This window comes from Mizuhopecten yessoensis, unplaced genomic scaffold (assembly GCF_002113885.1).
Source record: "Mizuhopecten yessoensis strain PY_sf001 unplaced genomic scaffold, ASM211388v2 scaffold9847, whole genome shotgun sequence".
In the NCBI taxonomy this organism is placed as follows: Eukaryota; Metazoa; Mollusca; class Bivalvia; order Pectinida; family Pectinidae; genus Mizuhopecten; species Mizuhopecten yessoensis.
The window spans coordinates 2,769,766-2,787,731 of NW_018408252.1; the positions used below are offsets into that span (position 1 = coordinate 2,769,766).

The 17,966-nt window shown below is 34.6% G+C and overlaps 1 protein-coding gene across 1 annotated transcript; it reads left to right on the plus strand.

Moving 5' to 3' along the window:
• Window positions 1-1,949: 1,949 nt before the first annotated feature.
• Window positions 1,950-14,062, plus strand: LOC110458855 (retinal dehydrogenase 1-like). Its single transcript, XM_021510811.1, has 14 exons — window positions 1,950-2,061; window positions 2,917-3,021; window positions 5,701-5,841; window positions 6,720-6,846; window positions 7,035-7,096; window positions 7,261-7,389; window positions 7,616-7,729; window positions 8,079-8,181; window positions 8,910-9,094; window positions 10,834-10,998; window positions 11,408-11,565; window positions 12,503-12,577; window positions 13,191-13,230; window positions 13,749-14,062. Exons 1-14 carry the CDS (start codon window positions 2,011-2,013, stop codon window positions 13,779-13,781), a joined length of 1,488 nt encoding a protein of 495 aa, XP_021366486.1. The 5' UTR covers window positions 1,950-2,010; the 3' UTR covers window positions 13,782-14,062.
• Window positions 14,063-17,966: the final 3,904 nt, after the last annotated feature.

A 17,966-nucleotide genomic window follows, 5' to 3' on the forward strand; every position in this document is an offset into this window, starting at 1 on the left:
CTCGTCAATTATTCTCTTATCACCGGTAAAGTAGTTGTTCGGCTAGCGTATATTTTGCTCGTTACATGTAATTCATATAGAGGGTATATTTTGTCCTAAAATTCGCTGTCGTGATAAATTCGCCTTAGTTGCGGTGACCGAAATAGGCGAAAAAGTCCAGGCACACAGGAATTGTACCGATCAATGGTAATACTCGCTTATGCATTACAAATGCATATTTGAATGCTGATACTTATATTCAAGTTCATGTTTCACTGTAAAATGAAATGCTGACAATACACATGGATGGATTACAGGCTATAGCTTCTTACTAGGACAGTGATAGCACAAGACTTACAAAAGTATAATACATGAACAAGTTGATGATTACTGTTATAGAAATAGAAAAGGTCCATGCCCCCCCCCCCCCCCCCCCCCCCCCCGCTATAAATATAAGTACTTACATACTGTATGTTTGGGTATTACAACTTGAGTGCCATATTATGAAATCTTTGATTAGCCAACACGATATTTGGAGTTATATTTCTCGGCTAATTACTTTGATAGTCCACAGAAAAAGTATACGTCCGAAAATAAAGGCACATATCTGAGATTAAGTTTTACACCTGCTCTCAATTTCCACTTTAGATTAACACAAATATCTGTGTATTTGTAAGTTAAAAAAGAAAATATAACAGGTAAGAAACTTTCTCGTTCGTTTGTTTGTTGTATTGTATTATTATTTATTATAATTTTGGAATTTTGTGACACAGCTGAGAGCAAAACATTAATACGAAAATGTTCAAGGAGCCAATTCCTGAAGACGCTTGTAGATAAAAATAGAGATAGAATTTCACCGATAAAGGTTTTATTGGAGTATTACGATATCAAATTTACTATTCATGATACAAGTGTCATCAAATAGCGTATGATGAATAAAATATGCATGGGAATATTATATTACGAGGAGATATATACATACCACCCTATTTTTTTTCAATTTGATTTTTATATGAAGGATATATTTCTCATTTAAAAAACGCCGCTATCACAATTGTACCACAAAATCAAAATGTGCTACAGCAATATGCATGTTCAACATGAATCATATAGATATATATGACCATGTATCAGGTATGTACGCAAAGCAATATTGCAGGCGTTTGCTTTCTGTATTATACAGACAAGACAGTTATATCAATAACTCCGTAGCAGAATCAGATATGTAAGATATAATTATAAACTTTATTTGTTTTACAACAATTATGAAACAAGGAGATATTTAAGATATATAAGATTTTTCGCTATAATACATATACATAAACCATCCTCTGGCTTGCGGTTTTTACATTCTTGGAATACTGATTGTGAACCAATGTTGCGTTATTATTCTATTTCCACTTTAAGGTTGTCAAATAATTGATATTAGACTTAGATTTACCTGAAGCAGAAGACGTGAACCTTTATAACCTTTGTTATGTTTCAAAGATTTGAAGTTGTAAGTATTCATGTTAATAACATTGACTTTTCTTCAAGAGTATAGTTCTGTTTTAACAGGCGGTCCCAAAGGTAAAATTGGGAGCGTCATCAAAATATGAAAATGTAAAGAACAAAATACATGGCGTTATCAATAGAGAGCCTAAGCAAATAGTACTATGAACAGTACACGACAGTGAGTAGTGTGTGATAATGTAACGTCCTATATTTAGGCCTGATATTATCAGCTTCATAACACACGTGTGATACGCTATAAACTTCCAGATGTTCACCATTTAACTACTATTGTATACAATGTAAATAAATCAATATATATATATAAATACATTTTCGCTTTCATATGCTTGTATTATGTGTTTAAATTTATTCTAAGCTGTAATATACGTCCTTTTGTCTATAGATGTAACAACAATGCAAGAGGACAATTTATCATACCATCTCCTGGTTGAAACATGTGTATACATATTTAATCACATACAATCTCGTTTACCGAGCGGCCTTTAGCTATAGTTTCATAACCAATAACTCGACAAGATGGCCGGTACAGCGACACCCAACCGAACACCCGAAATCAAGTACACACAGGTAAATATTGATGTTTATAAGATATTTAAGCTTTTCTGCAAAATAAATATAACTCATTCGAGCTTCTAATAGTCTATGACTTACTAGCATTATCGTCTGGCTGTGATGGGGAGTAAGATATTTTCTCTTGTGTGATGTAATCATATATGATACCTAACCCATTTCAGCGGCATTCAATCTCAAACCATATTACATTGCAACGTACAACAAAACTATTTATATTTAAATGCAAATATTAAACTGAAAAAACCCTGAAAGTTTGAGGTTTAACATTCGTTTTAATTATCAGATGAACAATTTATTAATATTAATGATAATAATATACAACATTTATATAGCGCCCTATATAATTGGTAAAATTACTTTAAGGCGCTTTACAATATATGGATAATAGTAATATTTAAAATTGTGAAAACAAACAACAAAGGCTTGCAATCATATATTTAACAAGCAAAGTGCACATAATTGAACAAATAAAAGGGTGGTATTTACATGACGTCTTTGCAAAGATTTTAAAATGCAGACGTGAAGAGGTGAGTTTTTATGTCCCTCTTGAACTTGGCCAGGGTATTTGACTTCCTAATAGCAGATGGTAAGCTATTCCACAACGTAGCTGTTACAATATAATATTTATGTCAATAGTAACGCAAATAACCAGAGCTGCATAACACTAAGTGGATTTAAAATATCCTAGCGTTTGTGTAAATATTTTTTCTAATCATATTTCAATGGAGCTGTGGGAACAGCTCTTATTTAAAAGGATACCAAAGATGCCTTATTGGGTTTTACCTTCATTTTCCTCTCTTTAACGATGAGGGTCACAGAATGTAATAATTTTATATGTTGTTCTCCCAGATTTTTATAAACAATGAGTTTGTTAACTCCGTAAGCGGAAAGACGTTTCCAACATTGGACCCCTGTACTGAAGAGAAGATTGCAGACATACAGGAAGGAGATAAGGTAACAATTACCCTTTTTATCCTAATCTTCTTTTCAATAATTATGAAAATACCTTAATAAATAAGTTTTTTCAAATTATATGAACCGCTCTATTGCTGGTCAGCATAGGTTCACACCGGGACTTTTTGTGGGTGGAATCAAGAGTAACCTCATTTGATTTGATTATACTGGGTTTAGTGTCCTTCTTTCATTTGAAGTGAGTTACGTCGGTTTTCATTCACATTGGGTTTAGCGTCCTATTAACAACTAATTCATTCACTGTGGCCTTAGTGTCCTATACACGGCTAAAGAAATTCACATTTGGTTTAGCGTCCTATACACAGCTAAAGTCACTCACATCGGTTTTATCTTCCTATAAACAACTTAAGTCACTCAAAAAGGTTTAAGCGTCCAATAAACAACTTAAGGCACTTACATTGGTGTTAGCGTCCAATAAACAACTTAAGTCACTCTCATTGGGTTTAGTGTCCTATAGACAACTTAGGTCACTCACATTATGTTTATGGTTTTATAAACAACTTAAGTCACTCACATTGAGTTTAGTGTCCTAAACACAGATTTAGTCACTCAAAAAAGTTTAAGCGTCCAATAAACAACTTAAGTCACTTACATTGGGTTAAGTGTCCTATACACAACTTAAGTCACTCACATCGGATTTAGCGTCCTATAAACAACTTAAGTCACTCACATTGGGTTTAGTGTCTTATAAACAACTTAAGTCACTCTTATTGGGTAAAATGTCCTATACGCAACTGAAGTCACCCACATTGGGTTTAGCATCATATTAATAACTCACATTGGGTTTAGCGTTCTATATACAACTTAAGTCACTCACATTGGGTTAAGTGTCCTATACACAACTTAAGTCACTTACATCGGTTTTAGCGTCCTATAAACAACTAAAGTCACTAACATTGGGTTTAGTGTCCTATAAACAACTTAAGTCACTCTTATTGGGTTAAATGTCCTATACACAACTTAGGTCACTCACATTGGGTTTAGTGTCCTATAAACAACTTAAGTCACTCTCATTGTGTTTAGTGTCCTATAAACATCTTAAGTCACTTACATCGGGTGTAGTGTCCTATAAATAACATAAGTCAATTTCATTGAGTTTAGTGTCCTAAAAACAACTTCAGTCACACACATCGGTTTTAGTGTCCTATAAACAACTTAAGTCAATCTCATTGAGTTTAGTGTCCTATAAACAACTTAAGTCACCCACATCGGTTTTAGTGTCCTATAAACAACTTTAGTCACTCACATTGGTTTTAGCGTCCTATAGACAACCTGAGTCACTCATATTAGGTTTTTGGTCATATAAACAATTAAGTCACTTATTTTTGGTTTAGTGTCCTATAGACAACTTAATTCACTTATATAGGGTTTAGTGTCCTATAAACGTTAGTCACTCACTTTGGCTTAATAGTCTTATAAACAACTTAAGTCACTTACATTGGGTGGAGCGTCCTATAGACAACTTAAGTCACTCTCATTATGTTTATGGTTTTATAAAAAAACTTAAGTTATTGATATTGGGTTTAGCATCATATTAACAACACAAAGTTAGTCACATTGGGTTTAGCATCATTTTAACAACTTAAGTCACTCACATCGTTTTTAGCGTCCTATTAACAACTTAAGTCACTCACATCGGTTTTAGCGTCCTATTAACTACCTAAGTCACTCGAATTGGGTTTAGTGTCATATAAACAACTTAAGTCACTATAATTGGGTTTAGCGTCCTATAAACAACTTAAGTCACCCTCATCGGTTTTAGTCTCCTATAAACAACTTAAGTCACTGACATTGGGTTTAGTGTCCTATAAACGTAAGTCACTCACATTGGGTTTAGCGTCCTATAGACAACAGGAGTCACTCATATTATGTTTATGGTCATATAAATAACTTACTTACATTGGGTTTAGTGTCCTATATACAACTTAAGTCACCCACATTGGGTTAAGTGTCCTATAGACAACAACTCACATTGGGTTTAGTGTCCTATAGACAACTTAATTCACTAACTTTGGGTTTAGTGTCCTATAAACAACTTAAGTCACTCACATTGGGTTTAGTGTCATATAAACAACTTAAGTCACTCACTTTGGGTTTAGTGTCCTATAAGCAACTTAAGTCACTCACATTGGGTTTAGTGTCCTATTACCAGCAAGGTCGTCTACGGACGTGTCGTCACATGTGTAAAGTATGAGTGTATCTGTGCATGTTTTTTGGAGGCGGTATGGTTGTTGCATATGTGATTGTAACTTAGAATATCAAAAGTGTCGTATAGTGGTACCTTAATTTAAATACATTGTGCCACGTCAAAGGCAAGTATCTGATAAAACAGTTGTTACAACTTCCATTTTAAAGACTTTGGTATGTCTCCGCCTGGCTACCGAACTATGTTTCATGAAATTATACAGCTGTAAGGTCCAGTGTCATTTGCTTTCTTGCATCCAATATCACACATTGTTAAAAGTGCCATCAACTTCGCGTGCCTTACATCAGTTATTCACGGTCACGGTAAAATGTGGTTTATGTTCTACTTATTTGATTCTTACAGTTAGTTGATTCTTACAGTTAGTTGATTCTTACAGTTAGTTGATTCTTACAGTTAGTTGATTCTTACAGTTAGTTGATTCGTTCTGAAAAGATTTCAGTTTAATTGATTCTTAGGCGGATATTGAGAAGGCAGTTGAAGCAGCAAAAGAGGCGTTCAAAATTGGGTCACCATGGAGACGACTTGACGCTAGCAAACGTGGAGCATTGTTGGACAAACTAACCGGACTGATTTTGCGAGATGCGGATTATCTTGCGGTAGGTTTGTCATACGCTGACCTAGATTTTGTATATTTGCGATTCATAGGACTTTGCGGTTGTTTTTGATATTTTGTTCAAGGCTGAATTGATAAAATAATGTTTAAACAACACAACTCGTAAGTGAATATACAAACTAATAAATAAATTAATAAAATAATCATAGCCGTTGTATAGGCTCCTTCCCAGTAGCCTTCTCTATTTTGTAATGTACATCAATGATCATACCGGGATAAGCACAAAACGATCTCAAGGACTGTTGGTTTGGTTAGTTTGGTTTAGTTTAGTATTGTTTTACGTCCTATCAACAGCTATGGTCATTTACTAACGGCCTCCTCTGTGTGCAAGATGCATGCATGTAGTGTATGTGTGAGTGTTTTGGGAGGCTGCAATATGTTCGTGTTTGTCTCCTTGTGATAGCGCGGAACTGATGCCGATTTTATAGTGCTTCCTCACTGAAACATACTGCCGAAGACACCCAGCAGTACAGCCCACCCGGTCACATTATACTGACAACGGGCGAACCAGTCGTCCAAGTCCTTAATTGCTGAGCGTTAAGCAGGGGTAGAATTACCATTTTTACAGACTCTGGTATATCTCGGCCAGTAGACAGAGCCCAAAGCATTCCTCAAAGGGGCGAACGCTCAACTAAAGGCCAAAAGTGAGTAATTGTCAAGAGTGACATTAGTAAGAAAACATTTTTTTAGAAAGAAAAGAAAAGATAAGATCCTTTTAGTCGCCTCTTACGATCATGCCACGGGGGCAACAGGTACAATTATTACGCCCTACCTGCATGGACCTGAAGTACTGTTAATATACCAAGTAAGTAAAATGAAAGTGAAAGCACCGTATGGAACATGTTTTATGTTTGGTTACAGAGCCTGGAGACCATCGACGGTGGGAAGCCATACAAGGACTCATACGCTTGCGTTGTTGGTTCTGCTAATAGCATCAAGTATTTTGCTGGTTGGGCGGATAAGGTCCAAGGCAGAACTATTCCTATTGGTGAGAGTTGGTTCTAGAATGCAAATGTGATGTGAATAATAAGGGCGAGATATATGATGAAAGTCACAATTTTCAAGATAAACACCTTATAACGTAAATATCCTTAACTTCAAACAATAAAAGATAGATAAAATCTTCATTTTAAGTTTCATTATGACAAAGTCTAAAAACTTTCTTTTTGTTTTCAGATGGAGATTACTTCTGTTACACCAAACACGAGCCTGTTGGAATATGCGGTCAAATAATACCGGTCAGCTTTTAAACTATTTGTCACTGAATCGATTCAATAATGCACCGTCCTCATTTTATAGCTTTACACAGGTTTGAAATAGTTTTTAGAGGATGACAGAATTAGTTTTTGTTGATCTTCTCTATTTCACTCTTTTACATGTATACATTTGTTTGTTCGTTCAGTGGAACTTTCCCATAATCATGGCTGCTTGGAAGTTGGCCCCAGCTCTAGCCACTGGCAATGTTGTGGTGCTCAAACCTGCGGAACAAACACCTCTGACAGCTCTGTACCTTGCTGCGTTAGTCAAGGAGGTACGTTACATATAGCTAAAATGTAGGTACAATGTTCTACGGTATATTGATAAAAATAGTTGGTTAAAACGTGCGGTTCTACACCGTAATAATATAGTTACACAATAAATGCGTGGTTAGACCGAGTGCAATGTAGCAGGCAGTACTATGAATGCTGCTTATCTGTGTTATACAATTATCTTAACACTTACAATGTTTGTTATTGTCTATGTGTATTACATCGTAGGCAGGATTCCCCCCCGGGGTGGTGAATGTGGTCCCGGGTTACGGGGAAACTGCGGGAGCTGCCCTATCCAGTAGCATGGACGTCGACAAGGTCTCTTTCACAGGCTCCACCGAGGTATGTTCCAGATAGCCGTTGAGGTTGCGGTAGTTTTGTATATGTGATTGGAAATGGTAGTTGGGGGAAGGTGCAGGTTGCCGATTGAATAATTAAAGTACATACCAGATGGATTAGTATGCAAATTCCGGAGTCTACATCTACTTTTTATAAATATGATAATTGCATGTTCTCTAATGGATGATTGTCCCAACTCAACATTAAACTTATCTAGAATATATGAGTGACAACAAGAAGATAAACGTTCCTGGCATATAGACCTAATTCACATACGTGTCGTTTTCATCGCATATATGTTTTCCTGTTGAAGATATTATCAATCTAAACATTAGTTTGTTTCGATTCACAGGTAGGACAGCTGATAATGAAGGCCGCGGCCGAATCTAACTTGAAGCGTCCAACACTCGAACTAGGAGGGAAAAGTCCAAACGTAGTCTTTGCTGATGCTGACAGTGAGTTTTTGGTCCCAGTGTCGTTAAATATGCTGCGTCCAAGTGACAGATACGGCACGTTGTACAGGAAATGCTTACAATTCCAGTAAATGTGGTTTCTGGGTTGATTGTATTTTTTTTATCCCTTCACAATGAATTTTTGTTAATTCCTATTGTGGTCTAATTGTATCTGATAATCTTATCACCTTACATTTTGCAATATAGAACTATGACAATTGTACACAATTAAAAAATAATTATGATCAATATACAAAAGATAATCCGCAAACCCCAATGTCACGGATGATACCATAGTTAATTCCTCATGCCTTTTATTCAAGAACACGTTTAACAGGACAACAGTACCATTTTGATTCCAATATTTTATTATTGTTGTATATCATACAATATCATGTATCATAATTCTAAAAGACGAAAATCATGGAAGCGCATTAACGCAGATGGATAAAATAGCATTATGGAAACCATACTAAAATGTTTTAGTCAGTTGCTCTTCGCACAACAGAGCTATATATATTCTCTCAATCGATTATTTTGATATATTTCTATCGTAAGCGTCCTCATAAAGTAAATTGTATCTATCAAATATATTAGATTACTTAGATCCTACCACAGTAAGGAAAACAGTGCAAATGACATCGTAAAGCGCTTAAGAGTGGCTTATGCTGGCTAGATAGGGCGCTTTATCAAATGTTGTATATTCTTATTATTATTTTCGTTTTGTAAAGTGGCGAGTGCCGTGGTGTGGGCACATGAGGCAGTGATGTACAATTCCGGTCAGATATGCACGGCCGGAAGTCGTACCTTCGTCCAGGAGGATATCTACGATGCCTTCATTCAGAAGAGTGTTGAAATGGCCAAGGCCAGAGCTGTAGGGGATCCGTTCGATCCGGCAACTAGAAACGGTCCGCAGGTACTGTGAATTTATGTTGTTTTTTTTATCAGGATATCATTCAACTAATTTTATTGAAAATCTTAGTTATTTGTGAATGATTTATAAAAGTAAAAAGGATGCGCAATAGTTCTATAATTTCATTCTTTCAATTCAAATTCTATTTATTTAATAAATATGGATCAAAAGGAAATGCATTTCCAGTCATTGTGCTGTACAGGTACTATATGCCATGCTTTTATCAAGAATTATAATTGTGTACTTGAAGTTTTGACATAATCAGACACTTACACATATATTAAATAAAATAAAAGAATAATCAACATGTGTGCGTAAAGAATAGTGGAATGCATAACGAGTGAGAAAAAAATAATGTTTGAAACTCGACTTATAGTATTAGTTGTCTTTGGGCAAGGAGGGGTCTACGGGCTTATGGACCTCCGAGCCGAAGGCGAGGGGTCTATAAAGCCCACCGGGTCTATTAGCCAGTAGGCCCCTCCTAACCAAGAGATAACTACTTTGTCACCCTGACAAACTTTCATTACTTTTCTGCAAAATTATAAGTCCCTTTGTGAGTTTGAGTTGTACTTGACTGCGACCAAAATAGCCCCTAGCGGACACCTTTTCGACAATATTTCGGACAATACATAACCATCTATGTAATTACCACTCTAGCGGCCCCCTCATTGCCTGTTTTGTTGAATTTGCCGCGCTTTAAATTGTTTGTAGGCTATTTCAACATGTGAAGGATTGGCAGAGCGGGGTCTATATAAATATAGACCCCAGCAGGATATCCAATCAGAGAGAGTGTTACAAATTAGAAGGGTGATACATTTATGTATTCCAACAAATTTTACATAGGACGATTGTGAAGTAAAATGTTATAAAAGTGACCTTTCTCGTCTATGTCAGTGCGCATTCGCCTATATTATGCAAAGTGTTCTAGAGAATCCAATTATCTAATTTAGGTTGTACATTTGCGCATGCAAATAATTATCATGTGATACCTCATATAACAAGCTGCGTTTCTGTATCATTTTCGATGTTTAGGGCAGTTGTCCTGTTTTGCATGTTTAATATAGTTACATTGGTCTGGGTACTATATGACTAATATATTATTGATTGCGTTGTCGTAAATATAAGAGAAAAATAAGAAAGAAAAAAGATGCATCGGACAGGTGGTTTGAAATGAAATAAACACATGTAAAATTGTCATATCTTTTTAAATCAAATGTACAATTCTGTGAAATTGAAAATCAGTGAGATAAACACACACGTTAGTAAGTGTTCAAGTACTACAGGATTAATTTGCACAGAAATGATACATTTTTTAATGTAAACACATGAATTGTACAGGTTTCAGAATTATACGTGTTGATATTACAATATATAATAGATAAATAAAAGCACGATTAACAGTACATAACTGATTAATGGATTAATGTAAGCTCTGGGCCCGTATTCATGAAACCGTTCCAATGCGAAAGCATTAATTTTGTGCTCAAACAAACTTTCTTTAAACTCTTTTTATTCATGTCAAATGATCAAAACAGTATTTTGCCTTACTTTTGAAACGTAAATTCCTGGCTTGAACACAAAATCCATACTTAAGCATGAGAAAGGTTTCATTAATACGGGTCCAGATTACAATGTTTAGCAGATGTTCCAACTTAAACCTCTTTAAACAAAACAGTAGATGTAAATAAAGCGGAAAAGAGGCAGGAGGGTTGATTACCGGTAAAATATCCTTTACATTATAGATAGACGACGTCCAGCTGCGGCGAGTCATGGAACTGATTGACTCTGGGAAGAAGGAGGGAGCCACATTGGAGTGTGGAGGGGGGAGACATGGAGAAAAGGGTTACTTCGTCAAACCAACCGTGTTCTCAGGGGTCCAAGACGACATGCGCATAGCTAAAGAAGAGGTACTACACATTATTGTGTTCTTGCAAAAAACTTATTTTTGCAATTACTAACAAGGGGTTAATTATTAGCCTAAGAAATATACAGAACATTTTATACATTCGAAATTGTATATGATAAATTGGTTTAGAGTTTGCGAAGTGCTAATTTTGAGTTAAATTTTTATAAAATAAACATAAAAATACAAGATAAAATAAAATACAAATTGATGAGAGATTTCCTGAGCATAAAAAGGAATTATATGAATTATCTCTTACGACATCAACAAATGCACAAAATGCAATATCAAAATTGCACAGTCGTATTTTGTCACAAAAATGCAAAAATAACAACTGCATCCTGTAAGATTTACATTATGATGCCTGTTTAAAATTTGTTTTTGCAGCAATCATTGTTTTTTTCTTTCCCTAGATTTTCGGTCCTGTCCAGCAAATCATCAAATTTAAAACAATGGATGAGGTGATCGAACGGGCGAACAAGACCCATTATGGCCTGGGTGCTGCTATCTTCACAAAGGACATTGACAAAGCAATGACATTCTCACAGGCGGTCAAGGCCGGAACAGTCTGGTGATTATAGAGAGAACAACTTATAACATTTACTATTTGATATTTAAATAAGTTTTGATAATAAATCTTTCTATAATCAAGCAAAAATCTTACGTGAGTACGTCTTTAAATGATAAAATTTGCTGAATTCTCGTTTTTATGTTATAGAAATATAGAAGTTTTCGTTAATATCAACTTTCAACTTTGTGTTCAAATAGAGTATTTTTTTCTCCATTTAAATCCATCGATTTAAGTCATTCAACATATACATTACGTTGTTAAAGAACACATGTATAAACAGTAGCTTGATACATGCATTTGTGACAGACCTTCCCAAGGTTTATAGTTTGGATATGTTGAATGGTTTATGAGGTAAAGCCCCACTTTCCAGAACTACAACATACGTACATTATATATTATAGAAATGTACCAGAGGTAAAAATGGATTATATTTTTGTAAGACGGTCATTATTTAAGTATGCAAACAAATTTGACTAAATATTGAACATGTTGACCCCATTGTTGTGCAAACTGTCATAAGTTCTGACGGAAATTATCACAAATCCTTCATTTAAGATATTATCTATGATTTCATCTGACATAATTGTTGCTGTTTGGCTCATATCTTTGTCACTGATATTTCATTTACCGACACGTTCATTCAACGTGCATACAGATTGATATTAAATTTGGTTTAAGTTCATTTTTGTTGAATTCAGTAACAAATACTATACACAAAAAAAGTCCAATGTATATGTCTCATGTAGACTTTAGGTTCATAGAGATGCTAGCAGATACATTACTCATAGTTATGTAAAGAGTGATCTCCCTTTGAGGCGTTTTTCTCATTTTAGACAGGAGAAGTCATAATGAAGAAGTAAATATCCTTAAACGGAAATAACATTGTTTATGAAGCATATTTTTGTAACAATATTTCCTATTGTGCTCCCGTTGCCAGGGTCAACTGTTACAACATCATTAGTCCCATGGCGCCATTTGGTGGATTTAAGATGTCCGGACTTGGGCGTGAACTGTAAGTCATCGATCATTTGATTACTTTTCAAGTGATTTGGCCTGTTCACAATTGAACTAACACATCCTTGCATATTATCGTTGCATGGTTGTGTTTTGAAAAAAACCCGATTGAAAACGTTTCAGCATTCAGATCATTGAACAGGTTCAATTTATTACTTAAAGCCTATTCTGAGGACTTTACTATAGGAAACGACAATATTCATTAAAACTCAGAGTTACAAAACCCGTTCACCATAGCATATCATAACACTTAGATAAGAGTCGAGACACCGGGTATTTACAATCTTTTCTTACCAAGAAAACATACGTCTTCAAAATACATTCAATTACTGTTTGTATTCATAACACATTTAACTTAAAAGATGTTTTAAAATAAAAACAAAACTCCGTATTCAACAAATAAGAAATTCTAATCTTTTTCAAATTGTTCATGAAGAGACACAGACCTGTGTTTCAAAACTGAAAAAAAGAAAGTTTGTATAAGAAATTTTTAGACTACAACTGGAGCTTAATGCTTTTATTAGAAAATTCTCCAACTAAAAGTTATATTTCATTCATTCATGATTTGATTATAATTGTTTGATGAATATATTGTTATATTCGTTTTACAGAGGGGAGTATGGACTTCAACAATATACAGAGGTGAAAAACGTGAGTAGATAATTTACTGTTCTGTATTTCTGGGAAATATGGTATGTTTAGTGGTCGCTGTTTTGTGATCAGAATGGTATTTTATGCTCACAATTCTCAAAACATATCAGCTGTCGAAACGATTCAACAGTTGTGCTCCATTAGCATCCCAAAGTGAAGTGTCAAGGGGTCTAGCAACATCACCTACTAAATTGGAAATTTACTTAACTGTGTCATTGAGCTTAAAATCACTGATACTACTAATGGCAGTGCAAGTGTTTTGTAAAATCTACGTCACCACAAAATGCTTGTACAATTAGTTGAATAATACCAGATTAATTTTATATAATATGCATATACCATATACACCCAGTGCAATTCTCAACTAATCAATGAACCCGATATATTTATACTATTTGTATAATAACAAACGTAATCTCTTAGTATACTTACGTAAATACATATAAGAGGTCAACCAGTGTATATGTAAAATGTTACCAATTCTGTGTGAATACAAATACTATCTTGTTTTTACGTAGGTCGTTGTGAAGATTCCGCAGAAGAACTCGTAACGGCATTGCTTGTTAAAGTTACAGGAGATGATATGTCCCGGAAATCTACTGAAATACGAACATTTATGAAATATTGATGTGTGTCAAAAGCTTAACGAACGTGTGTTATAACCAGTATAGATAAGTGTTATAACTTATTAGTGTGTATTACACTTTAACCTTATACGTTTTACTTTCCGACAGAAAAAAACATGTAACAGTGATAATTTCAATCCAAGAAAAGTATTATCAACATGTTGTATTTGTCCATTCAAGTGTTTTTCTTTTCTTTTTAAAATAAAAAAATAATGATTTAAAAATACCTTGTACATGTTGTTTTTTTACATCTAAATTAACAATCATAATATCAACTATATCCGTTTTGTTTATTCGGTGTACCTTTTACTATTGTACGTTGGCATCTTTCGTTGTGTTTAGACTAATTATTAAGCGTTAAATACATTTCTATGTGGAGGTGCAATATTTTGGAATCGATTTCCGATGTTACACAGTACAAATGTATATTTGTTCGGGATTATTGATAAACTTAAGGATCCCTGTCTCGCTGTAGGCACTTCCACTGTCGTATTCCAAAGAGTGGGACGACTGGTTCGCCCGTTGTCAGTATAATGTGACCGGGGGGGGCGTCCTGCTGGGTGTCTTCGGCAGTATGTTTCAGTGAGGTAGCACTATAAAGTCGGCATCAGTTCTGCGCTATTACAAGGAGACAAACACGAACATATCGCAGCCTCCCAAAAAACACACACATACACCACACGCATAATTCTTGCACAAAGGGGAGGCCGTCCTTAAATGACCTTAGCTGTTAATAGGACGTTAAACAACATTAAACAAACAAACAAAGAGCTACCTCCCCATAACTTCGTTTTGGAAATAATTGAAGAGAAACTGAGCTACGTGATTATCGGTCTATATGAACATTCAGCTGGTTAAAGCGACCGCATTGTAATGGATGTCCAGGTTTTGAATCCCGGTCTTGCTTTGTTGTATAACTTTTCTTAGAACACTGTTTTATTTCGTATATTTTCAATATGGGATTCTTTTAAGAAACTATATTTTAAAGTTATTTTCGAAAAGAAAGGTTCAAATTCATAGTTTCAGATTACGGGGATCTGTAGCTGAAAGGAAAACGCTTACATCTGTAGAGCTTTCCGTATACTTTTGGTCACAATTGTAACACATGCGATTTGAACGCCCTAACGACGTTATTAACGAAAACAAAATGGAAGTAATTAAAGAAGCATGTCTTGAAGGGGACGCATTACATGCCACCACTTCATTTTCTGTTTCATACAAACACACTATGAAGTCATAACATTCGGTAGACATTGGACTCATAGAGCTGTACATCAGTTCAATATAACGACACTTAGGTTTATTAAAATATGTAAAGCTTTAGGTTGACAGGACGCGTGCACATTGGGTAACGATACCGGTATTATGTAAGTATTGAGCTTATAAAATACCGATGCATATTTTGCAATATAAATGTATTAAAACATAAAAAAAAAAATGCAATAGATAATATTCAAGAAATAATCATGTACCCTATGAATATTAATTAATATTCAACAAATAATTACTCAATAAATATTCAAAAGATACTTAGATGTACCCTATGAATATTAACCATAATTTTACAAGTCATACCTCATTTTGCTATTTCAGTAATTGAGAATTAAGACCCCATTATGTTTCGTTATTTACTATGTACCCTAAACAAAGTCGGCAAAACATACGATTTCGTATACGTCATCTTTGTAGACATAGTAAACAAAAGTTCTGTTAAATGAGTGGTTTGTTTCAAAGTATTCCGTTATCTGGTTTGTATGTGTTTCCTTGAGCAAACGGAGAAATAAGAGAAGGCAAGAATTTTGCCGGAAATAGAAAAACCTATATTGTCATATTTGTGTACGTTTTGCGTACTACCACTTCCAACTCCCCAATATTTGTAACAAGATAATTCTGAAAGGTTTTTATGTTATCTTCTTTCTCATTTCATATACATTTGTTGAAGACTATTCACACACCGAATTGTCCATCGAAATACATTAAACCATTTCGACTGATAATCCAATTTGTGTACAGTAATTCACCACAGCACATTTCAACCCTTATTGCTGTATATACATTACACCGCTCTTGATGAAAGATGTCTATATCTTATCTAGTACCCTCTGTTTGCCGGGGGTTAGACTATGTGGGGGCTACAAGTTGAGCAGGTGAACGGCATACCACAGAGAGAAATCAATCGGATTCGGTACCACCAGCTGTCCAAGTAATGCAAATACAGTATTTAGATAAATAACTTCCCCGTGTGTAGATTTCAAAAATAAATACAATTTAGGAATATTTTCATGTTAAGAATGATAAGAAGTATATCAGCTTCTGTGTTTCTATCTATCGCATTCATTCAGTTGTTTTGCTCGTAATATAGTAAGCCAATTACTGACAGTTTTGCTATGAGTAAGCCATACTTAAAATATGACGTCATTATGACAAATCTTCACAATCAAATAGTTTGTTCAAGCATCAGACTGGAGAATCATCTACTTAACAGTATAGTGGTGTTTTATCTTAGTTTCAACTCTAATACATAGGTTTTTCCCCCCATATCATTTATGACGTCATAATAGCTAAAACATAAATATGTTGGTTTTATTTTAGCATTTCTATTTGGCCTGCGCCAAAAAAATTGATCTTAATTACAATTTAATGTCAAGAGATATTAACAAAATTCGTTATAACGTTTTATGATAGCTGTTCGTTCATCCTACATATTCAAGTGCACAACATGAAGCCCTATTCAGCACAATGATTCATTCAGAAACTATGCATAGTTATCATTTGAACGTAAATCGAAATATTAATGGGAAACGTTTCATGTATTTGAAAGACATTAACCAGTATACACTCGACAATAACACACAATTGAAATTCTGAATTTTACGCATTATTTCTGTCACTTGCCAAGTTGAGCGCTCGATTGTGATGATCGTTTAATTCGGTTCATGTGTTTATACACTTATAGACATATGTGAGTAATTCTTACTTAAATAAATTGTACCTTTAACGTCTGGTCGGGGAATCGAACCCGGCCGTTTTAGTGAAGGGCAAGTGCGTTGCCACCTCGCCACCCGACTTGGTCATACATACAAAAAAAGTTTTAATATAATTATACATATATAATAAAGAAAGAAAACACAAAATCATAGCGTGCCATCATTGAATATTCCACGATAGATTTAAATGTTTTTATGATTATCATCTATAATTTAGTACATGATAACTCGTACATGTAATATTGCAAAATTATACTTTTTTTGTAATAGCATGCAGGGTTGTTTCTTAATCCTTCATGAAGTAAAAATGTATATATTGAATAGTACTTTAACATCAAAATCGTCTTTCAACAGCATCTCAAACATCGATTCAAATTAATGATCTATTTTACATTTAATCCTATTGATATCGTACTTTCTTCGGTTTAAAATTCTCACTGCGGCACCGTTACCCTCTCAGTGCGTGCATGTTCAAATCTAAATGTGAACAGAAATATCTGATTAGAGGTATATATTATGATACTTATGACTCTTACTTGCGATGGATTGTGTAAATTCAAAAATGCGTTGTGAACTCCTAAAAAATAAAAATGACCACACTGGATGTTGGCTTCAGGTCGTGTCATTATCAACTACTTAAACTTTCGTTAGGAGATATATATTTTCAGTATCGACTCGATTTTCAGGTTGTCATTGGATTAAATAGCCCCCTTTAAATAGAATGACAATGTAACTAAATTATGTCGAACGTTCATTTTGTTTTGGTTCGGAGTTTCCCCTGCTGTTGCAAGCATGAAAAAGGTGATGTCAACATTTTACATATTATATTTCATCGATTTTATCGTCTCCCTAGTGTCCGGTGGTTGATCCAAATTGATGTTTCGTTTGATGATTGCCTGCAGAGGCCAAGATATATCTTGTAATATTTTTTGTTTAATTCTAAACAATTATTATAAATTATTCTATGGTTCAATAGCGATGAAGGTTAAGCTCTCAAAAATCGTTACTAAAATCTAAACTGTCAAATGATCGGCACAAGCTTAGCTGAGATAAGACAATCATTCGAAAAATTGCTTTGGTTTCATATTGTTCAACGTGCTACATGTGTCAGTAGCTAAGGTTA